Source organism: Apteryx mantelli, chromosome 22, assembly GCF_036417845.1.
Source record: "Apteryx mantelli isolate bAptMan1 chromosome 22, bAptMan1.hap1, whole genome shotgun sequence".
Lineage (NCBI taxonomy): Eukaryota > Metazoa > Chordata > Aves > Apterygiformes > Apterygidae > Apteryx > Apteryx mantelli.
The window spans coordinates 8,506,801-8,523,973 of NC_089999.1; the positions used below are offsets into that span (position 1 = coordinate 8,506,801).

The 17,173-nt window shown below is 38.8% G+C and overlaps 2 protein-coding genes across 7 annotated transcripts in view; both read left to right on the forward strand.

Annotated features, from left to right (window-relative positions):
- TPST1 (tyrosylprotein sulfotransferase 1) overlaps positions 1–3,293 on the forward strand; it is a 39,019-nt gene extending 35,726 nt beyond the window's left edge. For 4 of the 5 annotated variants that reach the window (XM_067309677.1, XM_067309674.1, XM_067309676.1 and 1 more), the window contains 2 exons: positions 1,293–1,340; positions 2,721–3,293. In XM_067309677.1, the coding sequence (XP_067165778.1) occupies positions 1,293–1,310 (18 nt within the window). In that variant the 3' untranslated portion in view covers positions 1,311–1,340; positions 2,721–3,293. The remainder of the gene's footprint in view (positions 1–1,292; positions 1,341–2,720) is intronic. The other variant, XM_067309678.1, reaches the window with a different exon arrangement.
- Positions 3,294–4,604: 1,311 nt separating this feature from the next.
- Positions 4,605–16,892, forward strand: KCTD7 (potassium channel tetramerization domain containing 7). 2 transcript variants are annotated; one of them, XM_013955820.2, is made up of 6 exons: positions 4,605–4,683; positions 6,615–6,735; positions 9,050–9,242; positions 10,575–10,744; positions 12,976–13,154; positions 13,678–16,892. In XM_013955820.2, exons 3-6 carry the CDS (start codon positions 9,099–9,101, stop codon positions 14,052–14,054), a joined length of 870 nt encoding a protein of 289 aa, XP_013811274.1. In that variant the 5' UTR covers positions 4,605–4,683; positions 6,615–6,735; positions 9,050–9,098; the 3' UTR covers positions 14,055–16,892. The 2 variants fall into 2 exon arrangements, with proteins under 2 accessions (XP_013811274.1, XP_013811273.1); XM_013955819.2 differs by having other exon boundaries at positions 4,654–4,880.
- The last annotated feature ends 281 nt before the right edge of the window (positions 16,893–17,173 follow it).

The window sequence follows — 17,173 nt, forward strand, 5'->3', positions numbered from 1 at the left end:
CAACAGGCACAGTATTCTTAATTCTGGATCTCCAATATTAAGGAAAGACTCTTTGAGTATGACTTCTGTTAGATACAGAGATTCAAGAATACACAGCAGAATCTACCACATGCAAACAAATGTTTTTGACTTATTCCATCCGTTCTAATGAAAACTAGTTATTAAACAGGAAAACTGGTTTCTTCTGTTCCAGCCAAAGAAGACAGTAGAAAGGAAGTCCCGTGGCAAGATAAAATGAACATGGATCAGTAAAGTAGAATAGCTCTAGTGTCTGTCTCATGTTTTCAGAGCATAGCTTTTTGCTGCGGACACCAAATCTTTCTGATAAATCTTTGTGTGATCTCTAATGTGGGCTTTGCTCTTTTACTGGATGTTTGCCTGCTCTCACCCTTCAAACAGTTAGTGCTCATGCTTTGCAAGTTGTGCTCAGCTAATAGAAAACCATTAAGAATCTGACACCACGCAGCTAAATGTGCTGTTGCTCACAGTATTGTTCACTCTCAAGCGCTGGTCAAAATGCCTCTGCAGCTTAAAGGCAAGAAAACTATTTAAATGTGTGCTGCTTAAAAGTTATTGTCAGCAAATTGTTTTGAGAAAATGTGCTGTAGTTATTTCATAATGCTTTCAAATGCAGTTATTGTGGTTATTTCAAGATCATCTACAACATAACAGATAAATTTGCAGCCTCTGGCTGCAAGTATAGGTTGTGTCAGAACACAAAGTTAAATATTGCTGATTAGGATTTCTGGAACATGCAGGGAGATGAGCTATCTTGAAAACTAGCACTTTGTGTATGGATAGTGTTCTAGGAACATAAATGATCCTTGATCTGCATGAAATAGCTGTTAGTTGAATTATAATGTTTATATTTTGCAATTACTTTGTGATATGTCAAAGGAATTTGGTCCACTATTTCTAGCAAATGTCCTCTTGCAATCCATATGATAGGTTTCAAAATAAGACTTTTAAATGTCAGAGGAGCAGGATTTATACAATTGGGTGAATACTGTAATTGTATTAAGTTAACTCTGAGCAGATTTATCCAAGTAAGATCTTCTAAAAAGCAAAAAGAAGTTTTGTGAAGTAGTAACAGAATGTTTCTGACACCATAAATACTGAAACTGGAGTTGAAATTGCTTCTGTTAATCTGTAATATTAAAGCAGAATAGTTTAAAATTAACATAACACAACCAAACAACTAAATGGCTTTGAGTGCAAATATTGGTGCTGATAATGATATCTTTTCTTTTAATGTAAAATAGCTAATTTCAATTAACTTATTTGCTTAACAGACTGAACCTATGGAATAGAAGATACAGTGGATATTTCTTGCACAGAAGGTAATAAAAGAAAGCATGCAGTCCTGCTTAATTGCTCTTCTAATTTAGTTAAGGTGATAGTTACTTCATTTCTCATTTTAAATGTATATAACTTCATATAAGATGCTGGATAAGAAAAACACGAAGATACAGATCTTGATTCAGAATCTGTAAAAATCACATTGAGGTAAGCTATTAGTGTTTAGAGCTCGACAGCATAGGTTATATGGTTTTAGAATTACTGTACAATTCTAAATGGTGCATCTCATCTGCAGTATTTTCTATATTATTTGATTGTCAGAACTATATTAGAGCCTGAAATTGAAAGTACTTAAAACTATTCTACTACTTGGCCAGGCATTCTTCAGCAGAGTTTCTTGTTGATTTTTAATATCTGTGTGTTGTCCAGTGTTATAGCATACTTACACAGCAGATTCAGGTCCCTATTTTAACAAGATACTAAGACTTTAAGGATGAATCTTCATTGCTATTTTCTTTCTTTTATAAATCAGTTGCCCTTTTGAGAAAGAGGAAATGGCTGAAGATGAACTCATACATATCACTTGCCTTTTGGTGTGTTCCATAGTCTCTATTTTCAATACAACTGTATTTTAGTTGTTGAATTAACAATGGCAAGATTGTGGATTGAATTCAGTAAATCCTAGACTAACTTAAGTGGTGTAAGAATTACTGTACTAATCCACATTTTTACTTGTCAACCATTCTATCAAATGTCCTAGATTCACAACAAAAAATGCAAAATACATCCAATTAAAATACAGTCAAGCAGCATGCCATAGAAATATAGCCAAAATATATCTATATAGCCATAAATAGAGCCAAAAGCATCATATCATTATTTCTTTTGGGTATGAAAGTTTTCCAAAGATTATTTTTAGACATTAATTCAGAAATCAATAGGGAAACCATAATCTCTTCATGTAGTCAATGTTAAAATGACTAAAACCTACTTCATGTTGCCAATTATTTCTTTTACTAAAATATATTTAAAGCTGGAAAATATTTCTATCTAATGCTGCTATTTAAGTTCTGAGGCAGCAAAATTGTTAACTTCCTAGCAGTAACTACAATGGGTACACTGTAATGACACAGACACTTTTAGCATTTAAATGCAGCCCACTTCTACAAGTATTTTTAATGTTAATGGAAATCCAGATTTTTCACATCTAAATCTACTTTTAAGAGCAAGTCTAAGTCCTGTAGAATGGACCCACATTCCTTAGAGGAAAGTGTTTTTGGCGTTGTAGTTTGGAGAATGACTTTGCACCTACTGAGATAACAGTTGTTGCTCTTCGTTATGCGTTGCTATTTGTCATTCTATAATGTTACAAAGGCTTAAAATGAAGGCACAAATATAACTTTATTTTTCTCTTTCTCTAGAAAGACTGCTGCCTTTTCAATAGAAATGATGCTATTAAGAACTGTCCCACCGAGATCAGTGAGGTGTAACTGCTCTTGGCCTGCTTTTTTTTTTTCCAGAATTTTCGCCCCCGTTTCTTTCATACTGTGTCTTTTTGTTCAAGATTTTGTTATTGTGAAAGCATGTAAACCTGTTTAAAAGGTGGGGGGGCGGGAAACCTACATTGATGTTAATGTAGTACTGTATTACACTTACACAACTATTTTAAGGTTTTAAAAAATGCAAAGCAACACCTGTCTCTGAAATTGCTATTCTATCTAAATTTCAAACTCAGTCTTTAATGTGTGGTGTTTTTTGAGTTTTTTTTTTCCTTTTCTCCTTCCTGTAATGGTTGTGTTTTAAATGTATGAACCTTTCAAGAGTGGTCTGTGCTTGTCCTAAAGGATTTCTGGTGGAACAGTTGTCTGTTTTATTGACATGTGGAAATTGTTAAATATCTTTTATTTAAAAAGAGATGTTGATAAATTACATGTATAATTACAATTTAATGATCTTTTGTATTTTATTTTTCAAAATAAATGCTTTAAATGTTTTTTCTTTTTTGGTTAATGCATTTGCCTTTGAGTTGAGATTTAAATAATTAAAGATATTGTGGCATTGCTCAGATGAAAGATGTAATCTAATGTCCTGGGTCTGGATCTTGTTTTAAGGTTTGCTGCCGAATGCATTTTAATTCTCTTTAGTAGTTGGGTGATGGGACAGAAAGGAATTAGAGTATCCAGCTGAGGGGTGTAGAAACAGTAATGTGAGAGTGGGTTTTTTTTCCTGGATTTGTTCCTCAAAAGCAATTGTGTTGAGACAGGTGAAGGGTGGGGAGGGGGAGAGATGGACAGAATTTCTGCTGAAAAATTCCCCTGTTCATAAAACAGTGCAGTGGAAGTTGTACCCTGTGTTTTTGTGGTTTAGAGCACGATTATCCAAACGCAGGTTTGTCTCGCTTCCTGACCACCTCAGCAGTGCTTGGGGTGTTGGAGATGGCCTCAGCCTTCTCCCCCCTTTTACCAAAGACCTGGCGCTGAAACATTTCGTGTTGCCACAAATTCTGCCCCGTGCCCTTTGAAACTCTTTTCCTTCTGTTTACAGCTATGAGGCTTTTCCTGTTACTGCACCTGTTTTGAGATAATGAAAGGTGTAAGTGAGTGAACCCTTTTTAGGTGCAGCCAGGAGCTGAGATTCACTGCACAGCTGTCCCCTGGGAAGAGCCCATCGCCGCCGCACAAGCGAGCAGAGAGCAGCCCCTAGCGCCGCCGCGGAGCAGCGCTGCCCTCGCCTGCGCCTGGAAAACGCTCGGTGAAGCCTTCGGGCCCTGAGTGGCGCCGAAGCGGCGGCTGCTCGGCGCCTTCAGCCTCGCCTCGCCTCGCCTCGCCCGCCGCAGCCGCCGTAAGGAAAGGGCCGCGTGGGCCTGCGGGGACCCCCCCCCGTGGGTGTCCGTGTCCCCCCAGGGCGACATGGCCGCCCCGCCCGCGGAGGACCCGGATGGGCCGCGCGTGACGCGGCGGCGGCGGCGGGGGGCTGCGCTGCCCCCCCTGCCCTCAGGAGCCGCCGCCGCCGCTGCCGCCTGGGGCGGGCAGCAGGTGAGGGCGGGGGGCAGCGGCTGCCCGGGCGCCGCGGGGAGGGAGCGAGCGAGCGAGGGAGGGAGGAGCCGCCGCCGCCGCCCCTCAGCTGTCGCGGCGGGCGGGCGGCGCGGGGCGGGAAACGCGCCGTCGGCCGCGGCGAGGCGGCAGGTGCCTCCGCCTCCCCCGCGGGGCGGCAGCGCCGCCAGGGGGCGCGAGCGCGGCGGGGGGCGCCCGCCCTGGGCCCGCGGGGCGGCGGCCGGGCCGGCGCCGCTAACCGCTAACCGCTAACCGTTAACCGTCACCTCCAACCGCCGCCTGCGGGAAGCGCCTCGGCGACATCTTCCCCCGCGGGTGGCCGCCTGCGCAGGTACGGACCGACGTGCTTCTAGTGTAACCTGAGGGAAGCAACCTCGGCTTTGCAGCCTGGAAGCGTTTCCGTGAAACGCTCGGAAAAGCAGCAGTTTCCAGTAACTTCGGACGAAGCTGGGAAAACAGGGTGCAGGCTCACTCGCTTAAGGTTATAAAGCGCGAGAGCGCAGGCCTGGCGCTGTCTCGTCGCAAAAGGTGAGCGCCTGCGTTTGCCTGCTCTTGCTGTCGAACGCTGCTCTCCTCCGAGCCGTCCTGCAGCGCTAGCGAGGGGCCGAGGGACAGTTAGCTTTTAATTGCTTGGTAAAATGGGAATTTCCAGTTGTCTTTTTTTACATATGCGGAATAGCCAGGAGCTGCAGGTGACGCCGTGGACAGCGGGGACCGAGCGGGTGGCTGGGCCTCGGGCTCCCACCACCCGTCCTGCCCGCGCGTCTCGCCGAGTTTCCCAGCTCGTGGCTGCGCCGTCCCTTCTGCGAGCCAGGACGGTGCTTCCCTGCCTCACCGGGGTGAACCTGTGCACTCGTGTAAAGTTCATAAATGCACGTCAGCGCTATAAAATTCTGCATAAAAATGCTATTGCTGCTATCAGCAAATACAGGCCTTTGTCTGCCGGTTATTCACTGTCCTCCAGTTAGATCTCTGCCCTGTCCTGTTTTTACTTAAGTCACTGTTGGTGATGAAGCTTCCAGTCGTATCCTCCCACACGCCATATCTTTGTTTTTAAGCTGTTCTGCTTAGTCCAATGCAAAAGTTCAGTTATAGCATCCCTGCATCATAATTTGTGTTGGCCTTTGCTAATGGCTAGGTCTGCTAAGTGTGCCCAAAGTTTTGCTTTTACAAACAAATCCTTTTGTAGCATAGTTTACTGCAGCTCAGGGCTTGCTGCCCCGTTCCAGAATGTTTTTGCTATCCTTAAGCAGATTTATTAGAATTATTGTAACTAGATTTTCTGTCTTTTTGTGCTTTGTTCTCACAAACCTTTGATCATCAGAATCTCTCAAAAAATCTTACAGAGACACGACTAAGTCATAGCTCGCTCTGTTCTCGGAGAGACCCAGTTTCGCTTAAAAAAGGGAGAGACTTCCTCACAATGTGCTTGTTACCTTCTAAAAACAAGTGTGTGGCGGTGACCTGCCTTTGAATAGCAGGGCAGCTAGGTTAGCGCGTCTCCTGTGATGGATTCACAGATCAATATTTATTGATGATAAATCCTTTGCTCATGTAATTATAGTATCACCTTTTTATGTATATGTAACTTTATAACCTCAGAAGGTATTTAAGAGAAAATTGCTTATATGAAAAAAGTTAAGGGAACAGCAGTTCCTTGAGAAGCTGCCTTTTTCGATCTTTGCACCAGTAAAACTCAATGCAGGTCTAGGGTTGCTGTCGTTCCCCAGGGAATGAAGCACAACTTGCACGTCCAGTTCAGACACTAAGCTTTCCTTGAGGACAGTGTGTGCGTGCGGGTGCGTGAGAGGGACATTATCTAAATTGGCAATAAACAAATCTCAGGGAAGTAATCTCTGCCATTTAAATGGCAAGTAGTTTGTAAATTGGAGGGAGGTATGCTGGTAGGCATGGATGCTGCTGAAGTGTGGTTCAATTAGGTACTTGATTTAGAGATCAGTTTCTTTATTAGTGATGTTTTCTCATTAATTTTATGTTGACCTGTCTCTGGAAGTACTTGAAAATGAAATGGGTGCATTTATGTAGTTCAAATAAACTAAATAAACCATAGAACTTTAATGAGACATTTAATATGAGAAATAATTTTGTGGCTAGTTAATAATTGCACATGCTCTAGGTAGATTTTTTGAGGGAAGGGGATTTTCAGGGGGATGCCTATTCCTCATGAAATGCCGAGAATCAAAATGCACAAAATTATATATCAAAAATCTGGACAGTGATTAGCTTATGTTTTTCTTTTAGGAAGACTCTTTGTTCCAGTCAGGAAACTACTGTGTCACTAGCCCATGTCTGTGGATGAACAGGAAGTGAAGCAACCCTAAAGAGCAACATCAGTTACCCTTTAATGAACATCAAAAACCAGGTTAAACAACCTTATTAATGATCAGTCTCTTCATTTTATTATTGTAAATCTTATTCTCTAAAATCCTGAGTTAATTATGGGCTGAGATGTTGTATTCTAAACCTCACTATTTAGGAGATTGTTTTGTGTGGAAAGTTCCAATGGAAAAGAAGGTTATAATTTATTCATTAATAGATGATATTCTGTTGAAACTAGATTGCTGTTACATTCATGAAGAAAATAGAATCTCTCGTGTTTTTTTCCTATACTTTGGTGTCATGTTAAAGGAGATGAATTATGAAAGAGGAAGAATTCCTTTTTCTCAAACTTCTACTTAAATGTGGACAATTAAAGATTACATTTGTCAGTCTTGATTTCTTTGATTATTCTTAGGAGAACTGGAAATACAGCAGTCAAAGCACTAGTTTCAAGTAACAGCATTATAAATAATACATTTGCAGTAAATATACGCTCAAACCCAGTTTTAACCAGGCATCTTACAAATTAGGCTTCCACAAGCCGCTTCTTATTTTACTGATAATTTACCTCATTTAAGGAGTCCACAGAAAAATAATCTTTAGTTTATAGTTTTATATGCTCTTTATGAGTGAAGCATATTTGACTTGTTTTGATAATTGGTGGCATCAGGATAAAAATTGTTGTTCCAGGGCAAACATTAAAATTGTTACTATGGTGTGGACATGAAGAAGTCCTTCCATCCTTATTTATCTGCCTATACATTTTACTATGATGAAAAAATGATTGTGAGATGTAAGTCCATCTTTTCAACTGTAGGGAAGAGTAGTTAAAGTCTTGAGCTGGGCCCAAGTTTCTTAAGAAGCTGCAGCTTAAAAAGAAATCTGAAGCTTCCATGCTGCTTATCTAGGCTTACTAGAGTGTTAAACAGGATCTAGAAATTACCTCCAAATTTTGATAAAAGAAGGCTACATAAGCTCCCGCAGAGTATGGAGGTTTAGTCTGATCAATTCTCCGTAAAGTATTTGTTTTGACCAGGAACATAGCGTTTTTGTCCATTTTGTCCATGTTCATTTTGAACCTGCAGCTTTTCCTTCGGGAGCTGATTTCTACAGGCAGCCTGACAATGCACCTAATAACAATACTGGCAAATTTAGTAAGGCGGAATAATTAATCACAGCTATTAAAATTTTATGTCACTTCCACTTGTTGCTTTTGATTGGAAGCAACCTTTATGAAACATTTATTTAATCAAGAAACATTGCTTGGGCACCAGATCTACTTGCACAAATTTTCCTTCCCTTTTGTAGTTTATAGTGTTTGAGAGAAGCAGCTTGGAAAGTCAGAGCGCTACATAAGGCCTACAGCAGTGTATTTTCTTTGTTAGGATGTTGTGGTGCCACGGACACAACACAGCAGTCTTGTAGGCAGGGGGACTTTTAATGGAAGAAGGCAGTGTAAAGAGAACAGCAGGATTTCTAGTTTTTCTACTCTGCTGTTGGTTGAATCATTGCTTTTATAATGTCAGTTTATTGTTAATTTGTGTTCTGGTTGAAGATTGACTGGGAAAGCATTGTAGTTGGTGTTGCTGTGCATTCTTTCTGTGCAGGAAAGGGAATTGGATAATTAGCAGTAAATGCACAATATAATGCGTGGAGTTAGATACATGCATGTCAGGTAGATGTGTGCGTGGCACGATACGATGGGATGCAGTGGGCAGGAAAACTTCCACCTGTGTTTTCTTTGTCCAGTTAGAAAGCTAGATTTTCACATTTTGCAGGAAACGACAGAACTACACAGACAGCCTTTAAGATGCCTGAAGCTACTGTCATTGTATGCAGCCAGGTCTGATCTGCTTTTGCAGTTGAAGTTGATTAAAAGCCTCTGGAGCTTTATTGTGGGCAGTAGTCGGGGTTTTGCCACAGCGCGCACAGGCCAATAAGAGCGCCGATTTCGGGGCACCCTTCTGCAGACGGCCTATTGCAGTCGAATGGGCGGAACAGCGGCCATCCAAATTCCCACAGCAAATGACATTTTGCTGCAAAAGCGTGGCGGAGCCAATCAAGCACTGCACTGTGCAGCCAATGCGCGCCAGCCTTTTATCCAGCCACTGGCAGGGGCTCTGTCACTGTAGGACCTTGGTGCAGCTCTGTAAACTGCATTCCTTGAGATACAGTCCTCTTCGAGCTTGCCTGTCAGCACAATACTCATCCTTGTTGTGACTCACTTCCCCGTAATAACAATGCCATTGTAAATTGTCTGTGCAAAGCAGGGCAGTTGCATGCCTTTGCCTGCCACGTGACCATCGGCAGCTGGTGAGGAGAGTGCCAAAATAATTTAGGTCTTGTTTCCTATTTAGCATTGCCACGGCTGCCTATCCAGCAGACCTGCTTACGAGAGCCAGAGGGATGGTGGTAGTTACGGGGCAGAACAAAGTGAGTGGAAACCCGGATGATGCCATGTCGAGCTCAGATGCAGAGGATGATTTCCAAGAGCCAGCCACTCCTACTGCAACCCAGGCAGGACAGTCGCTACCTCTGCTGCCTCAGCAGGTAAGAGCTCCGTGCTACTGTTCATCCGATAAGATCCAGTTATTGCACCACATACTGCTCAGGTGCCGAAGAATTCAGGGTTTCTTTGTTGGAGTATTCCTGGGTATCCAGTTCAGTTTCCATTACTAGCTGAATTGGTTCAGTTCCTTGTATTCTTCGTATTCCTTCATTATTATTCTTAATATTCCTTCAGGACTAAGTTCCATGTATTTTACTTCAGTAGCTTGAGCCTGACAACTACAAGTAAGTGTTTATTCTGGTACTGAAGCATCTCAAGTTGTGGTATTAAGATTTTAGGCCTGCTGTAAACCTAATGTAACTACAGAATCACTGATTTTCGACATATACACTAATGCGTAAAGGGACCAGTGGAGCAGCAACTGAGCATAAGTCCCATTTTGGGGTGGGGGGAGAGGGGATTTCAAAAAAAAAAGAGAGAGAGAGAAGACATTCATGCTTTTAATGAATATCTGGTATTAGAGCTGTAGTCATGACTGCTGTTTCAGATTTCCAATTAAAATGAAAACATTCTCTGGAAGCCAGTCAGAGGATACAAGGTGTTAATCCCTTGAACCTCACTGTTTTGTGGCAACAGGCCAGGAAAGGGGCATTTGTTGGACCAAATTATGTCACAGTGGCAAAGACTATCAAGAAGCGTCAAGGTGAACGTACTGAAAATAAACTGTAAAATGACTGTGCTGCTTCTGTAATTGTTGCTGCCTCTGCTGTTGTTGTATCACTCAGGTTTGGAACTTGTCTGCCTTCTCAAATCCTCTTGTCACAATTTCAGTCATGCTCTTATTGTTATTTTTGGAGAGGGAAAACCAAAACATTGAGAAACTCTTTTCTTTGGCACTGCCATTCCTGTGACTCCCTTACCAGTCTTAGCAAAAGTACTGCTGAGATTGCATTCCGTGCCTGCTGTTTCTACCCAATGTGAATTCCCCCTTAGTCTTTCCAGCCTTTCTGCATTTGCTTCAAAATTGTCTCAAGATAAGCAAAATCTTATATACTGTGCTCACTTCTTTCTGTTAAATGCTGTCTTCTGGTTTCAAACTAATAAAAAAAACTGCGAGCATCAAGACACATGAAGACTCTTTGGTTAATGCTTCATTTTACACAACAGCCCTATAGTTGAGTGAATATGTTAACTTTCAGAAGACCTGCTGGTTGATTGTTCCTCTTCTTTTAATGAAGGCTTCTAAACATGCCTTTTTGCCAAATTTCATTTGTAATTTTATCCTCTGTCTTCTGGAAGTTCTAATCATTTTGGCCTATACATGTTTGCAAAGCACTGCAGGCTCATTCCTGATGATGCGATTGCTTTTTCAGTTTCCAGAAGTTGTTCCACTAAACGTGGGAGGCATGTGTTTCACTACAAGACTGTCAACGCTGAGACGTTATGAGGACACGATGTTGGCGGCTATGTTCAGTGGAAGACACTATATTCCAACAGATGCTGAAGGCAGATATTTTATTGACAGAGATGGAACTTACTTTGGGTATGTGCAGTGTCCTCAGTAGTATGCTTTCAAAGGGGTTACTGAAGAAAAATTTCTTTTTAAAGAAAAACGTGTTACTTTTTTTTTTTTTTCTTCTGGTTAAATCATATTTGTGTGGTAGCTTTTATGAAAACTTGACTATCTTGCATCCATGCCTTCAAAACATTGCAAGGAGAAAATCAGTCACAGTATATCACAGTGGAAAAACTATTTATTTCATTTCTAATGGCTTAAGCTTTATAATGGGGAAAGAAAAACAAGGTATGTTTTCAATCTGTGCACTATCTCCTCTAGAGTATCCTTACAAGGTATCAAGTTGTTTTGCTGTTTTTAAGAAAGAACATATTTAACATTGCTTTTCATAGGAAGCTCTTTGTACGTCAGTGCTTTTTTGTTAATATTACAGTATTTATACGAAAGAAGGAATGGAAGGGATGCATCTAGGTTTCTCTGCAAACATCATTCTTCCAATTGTTAGTTTTCAGTGTTTAATGGAATATTTATGGACGTCAGTCCAAGTTCAGTTGTACGGTTGTATATGTTAAGAAAATAAATTGTCCAGAAATTGTCTAATTTAAAAGCTTGACTTTCACTGGAAGTAGTCTACCCTATTGAAATCATAATGATTAGAGGAGTTCTTTGATAAATTCCCATTTTATTAAAATCTTTTTCACATTATGTCTTTTAATCATATTTTCAGTTGTCTAGAATTTATGTCGTATATCTGAATTTAGTTAAATTTACATTCTGCTGAACAGATTAACACTTCTTGGTATACAATGCAACTCTTCTTGAATACGGTTAGCCTCATTCATAAATATTGATTTCCTCTGAATGAGAATTTGTGATGGGAAGTTTTGTTTGGCTTTAATTAATGCGTTTCTGAAATACTGTTCATATAAAAAATGGAGTGTTAACTCAAAATCCGTGCTTCCAATGGGTTTTAACTTTCCAAGAAAAGAAATTCATCAAAATATATATACTTTTTGGTAAATGAATTACCTCTGGAGCGCTGTGAAAATAAATTATATTAAAACGTAACTGGAAAAAAAGCACAAGACTTGAAGAATTTCTTCTAAATTATTTTTGCTGGCAGTGCCATATTCCTTCATCTTCAGGACTCCTGAAGCTTTCAAGTACATGTGTAGCTTTCTTTTTATTTTCGATTAAACTAACAGTGGTCCTACTAATAACTCTGTTTGACTTAGTGTGAGATTGCTAGAATACAAAAACATCATTTCCTGTAATGTTTATAGGTTAAGGTCTTCACCTGAAGCACACTTTACATACAACTTTTATTTCTTTTTTGTTTTTTCCTGTGTAGAGGTTCCCTTGATCTCTTCAACTGAGGATTGAATTTTTTTCAAAGCCCATTCAGATTGTACCTTAATCTGGAACAGAAATAGATTAAGCCACTATATTTATTTGAAAATAATTATTTCTTCATATTTGGAAATTTGGAAGTGCCGGCTGCTTTGTTGGAAAATTAATTCATTTGTGATGTTACCAGTCTGAATTCAAAATATAACAGGAATCCAGAGCCAAGTTACCATTTGGTATATTTGATGATATTATCATGAGAATTGCTGTAATGTTTGTTTTACTTGATATGATCAGTAATGATTTTGTTGGTTAATGCTCATAAAGTGATTTATTTCCCTATTAAAAATCTTCTAACTTAAATGGTTTCAGAACTACGTTACAAGGAAATGTTCTTTTTTTTTTTTTTTTAAGTTATATAAGAGTATGCGGCCCTGATCCTATGATGAGAAAACCTCTTTTGCAAATACATCATCCATACCACTAGAATCCCAGATTTAGGTGGGATAAAAGGTCTTTGCATATAATTCTTCAGGAAAATTGAAGAGTTTATTTTGTCACAGACTTGAGTTTGAAATACAGTGACTTCAGTCTTTTCCATGGAAGATTTTGTGTGTCCTGTTTCAAGTGGTTACTCCACCTTGAGCTTCTGGTTAAAAATGTTTTGGTGTTTTCTTTGAAATAAGTTCTGACGTTACCGGAGTCATATTGTGATTTTTTTGAATTGGAGACTTGAAAGGAACAAATGCTTTAAGAATACAAGTTTGCAGTTCTCTCGGTTACTGTCTCCTCTTAAGGGTGTATATCTGAATAGAGTAAGCAATGAATACCCAGTGTTTTCTGTGCTTCCCCACCTGCAGCAGTTTTTGGAGAAACTTTGTGCTTAGTAGTATTTTTCCCGTTTTGTTTAGAGACATACTTAACTTTCTGCGATCTGGTGACCTGCCGCCAAGAGAACGAGTGAGGTCGGTTTACAAGGAAGCTCAGTATTATTCCATAGGACCGCTGCTAGACAGTCTGGAGGATGTCCAGCCCCTTAAAGGAGAAAAAGTTAGACAAGCTTTCCTCGGCCTGATGCCATATTACAAAGGTAAATAAATGAAGTAGTATTAATTGTGTTTCTGTAACATGACTCAAGTAGTATAAATAGTCCTTTCAGGACCGCTTTCAGCTTTCAAACAAATTTCATCATATTTGAGAAGTTTCTTTCTTACTTATCTTCCATGTTCTAACTCTTTAGGTCTCTGAGGTGTCAGATTTGTTCTCGCTTTGTCTGAGGATGTGAATTTTTACATTGTCTTAAAGGAAACAGGATCTAGGCCATAACATGCAAGGCTTATTATTGAATAAGAAGGTTTTTCTGCCTCTGCATTTGTTCTGTTCAGACCTGCAACTGAATAAATTTGGGCATATAGTAAGAACATCAAGTTCACAAGAGAGCTGAAATTGATGTAGTTATTGCAGACTCTGGCTACATGCAGCTTCCCATCGCTGCTTATATTATATTAAGAATGACTTGTTAAACACCGCAGTCACATTTTATATGAACGAATTGCATTTGTTTTCTCTTACAAGGTGCTTCGTTGTTATTTTCAGCGTTTATTGTTTTTTAGATCATTTGGAACGGATAATCGAAATAGCAAAGCTTAGAGCTATGCAAAGAAAAGCGAGATTTGCAAAATTGAAGGTTTGTGTCTTCAAAGAAGAGATGCCCATCACTCCCTATGAATGCCCACATTTCAACTCCTTACGTTTTGAAAGAAGTGAAAGTGAGACAAAGCTGTTTGAACATCATTGCGAAGTAGATGTATCTTTTGGCCCCTGGGAGGCTGTGGCTGACGTGTATGATCTTCTGCACTGTATTGTGACAGACCTGTCTGACAGAGGGATAACTGTGGATCATCAGTGCATTGGTGTGTGTGATAAACACCTGATAAATCACTATTACTGCAAGCGTCCTATTTATGAATTCAAGATTACTTGGTGGTGAGGTATTCTGTCCAGTATGGTGCGGTGGGAAAAAGGACTTCTGGATGACAATTGCTGTTAATATTTCTGCAACGTGTCTCTGGAAATGCATTGCTGCTAACATATCTATTGGAATCAGTCTGCTGAAATGTTGGCTAATGCTTAGCTGCTCAGCTAATAGGAACCTGTTACAGAGTAAGATCTTGAAAAATCAGCCTGAAACAAGACTGTTGGCTCAGGTACCTTAATGAGGCACAAAACAAAATCACCTCATAGAAATTATACAGAGAGGAGCGTCTAACGTCTTTTAAAAGGTGCCACTTACCATGTGGCTTTAGTATCATAAGTCTGCAAAATGGATATTACAGATCTCACCTGCATTATTATAAAGCCACGGGTGCTAATAATGCTGACATAACGTGATTGAATTTTACCCACTTAGAAATATTTTAGTCACTACTTAAACTTGCCACTTCATAAAGTTGAGTGAGTAACACCCAGCACAGAGATTCTGGAAATGTAATTTTGACATAATAGACCATTTTTTGGAGAAAGGCATATTTCCTATATATTACTATTCATTGTGATTATTAAACTATATTTCTTTTTTAATTAGGAATCTGCGTTGTGAATTAAAATATTATATTTCAATTATTTCCATTCTTATAAAAAGGAATAGCAGATTTGGAGTATATTCCTTAACGCTTTTAGGAGTAATTACTGTTCACAAAAGACTTGTGCCTGTTTTTAGCCTTAGAAATTCTAAATGTTTACACTATCTACAAAAAAGAAGCTCTATAGAATCAGGTCATTTGCAAAGGCTTTTTGGTAAATGAGAAAACCCTATGTGTATGTTCCTATTACCAAAATAAGAGGAATATTTAATGTGTATTATTTTATTGCTGGCTCTTTTTACATTTGGTGATACTAAACTTTGTTCTAGAGTTAGAGTTGAATGAGGATACTAGATATGTGCTTCCTTTGCCTCACCTTCTTCAGAAAATTAAGTCTCATTCTTAATGTTTTTGTTGACCTTTCCTGGTGTGATATCAGGAAGTATTTTTTTCAACCTGCATATTTAAATGTTTCTCCAATTATCAGCCCTATATCTGGGTAGTAATGGCTCCAGGCTGAAAGAAACAGCCATCAGAGAATCATATTCTTTTTCAAAAGGCAGTTGTTGCACTTCTGACTTTAGTAACCATCTCCTGAAATTGAATAGTTTACAACTAAAATGAAAAGACAGATCTGAACATCTGAAGATATTACTGTTTTATGGGGTATAGAAAACTCAGATATTTCAAAATACCCCACTTGAAGTGAACGCGAAATAATCTTGGGGAAGGAGGGAAAGTAAATGTTATGTTTTCATATTGCATTCCATTGGATTAATTAATCCAAGAAGCTTGCTTAATTAAACTTCTGACCAAAACAGTTTTAAGAAACATGAATTAATAATGATAATCAAAATGCTCAGTAAACTGAGGTAGTTTTTAGAATAATTATAAGAACTTTATGGTCAAATTGTCTTGTAAAAATATTTTAAAGAAGACAATTATTTGCATTGATTAACCTTCATACTTTTATGTTTTTAATTTAGGATTTTTTGGTAAACTTTTTCTGAGGTGGGGACATATAGCTCTAATTATCCATTTTCAAATGTTTTATAATAGAGGATCATTGTCAAGTGCTGAGTTTCAGGTCCAGAGCTTAGGTTTTGAACTGAGAGGAGGGAAGGAAAATAAGAATTGCCTGTATTAGGATTTTTTTTAAGTTGGTTGAAACTGTTTTCTTAAATATTGACCTTTGCATTACTCATACAAGTCACTGTACTTGTACTTGACAACCTGAAAAAAGAACTGAAATTAATAATGTTTCCCTAAAGCGAGAGGAAGCTTGCATGGTTTCTTCACTTCTGTGCTGGCTTTTTCTTCAGGGAATCTTAAATTGTACTCCAGAGTTTCTAATAAAATGCCATAAGATCTTAAAGCTGAGGCTTAGAAAGTTTTGGCTGCGTGTACTCTTAAAAGATTTAAGTTCAAGGTCTTCAGTGTCAGTTTATTTAGAGACTACGATGAGAACTGCAGTTTTGCTGGTTATTGAGTGTTTTTTCTGTTTCCCATGTAAGTATTTTCATGGGCTATAACTCTGGTTTGAATATCAGCACTACTTACAAAAATGGAACACAGTTTGACTTTGTTTTTTTGGTTTGGCTTTAATAATTTTGCAGCTGTTACACTAGAAAAGCTACAATAGCAAAATTGCTGTTTCCAATCACATTTGCTATTTCTTAATATTCATGCACTGATATTTTATAACTTCTTCCTGTTTAAAAAACAAAACAAGTAAGGAAGAATGTCTAATCAAAAAGATGAAAATTAAAATCTTGGTCTGTATCAGCTGCATCTTAATTGAAACTTTCATCCTTCAGATCCTCCAGAAGACAGAAAACATTAAGTGCAATATTAAAAAAGAAACCACAGATTTGAACCAATATGCTTTCATTAAACACATACAGTCTGTGTCTTGTGATTTGTGCAAATTAACAATATTGTTATTGACTACACTTGTTTTAGCAGTCTTTGTTTACAGTGATTTAGATGATATTGCCTAATATGTATTCATTTTTTGACAGAAACAGAAGAGTTGTGCAGGAGGATGTCAGGGGAGTATAATTTAATAACTGGTTTATATAACATTATTGACTTATCTTTTCTTGGCGTATAGCATAATTTTTGAAAGTCTTCGTATGCAACAAAATGTGAGTAGCTGATCTACTAAATCCATGTTTAAGATGATTGATGTTTTTGTATATCATGAATGGTATATAATTGTCTAATTAAACTAAATGCTTATGTAATGCTGCTTTTTTTTTCTTTACTTTAGGACATTTCTTCATATCTAGTTAGGCCAGAGATTTGCTAGAACATACCCACCTATTTCTCTGTGCTGCTCTTATTTAATTTTTCCACCACTTTAATATCTACATAACTGCTTTTCCACCACCACCCCTAAATCCTGTGTGAGCGGATACCATGCTCTTGGACAAACTGGTCATGCAGTAAATGGTTTCATGTCATCAGTATAATTTTGATATGAATATCATGTGTGCAGATTATCAAAAAGACAACACGTCAGTCC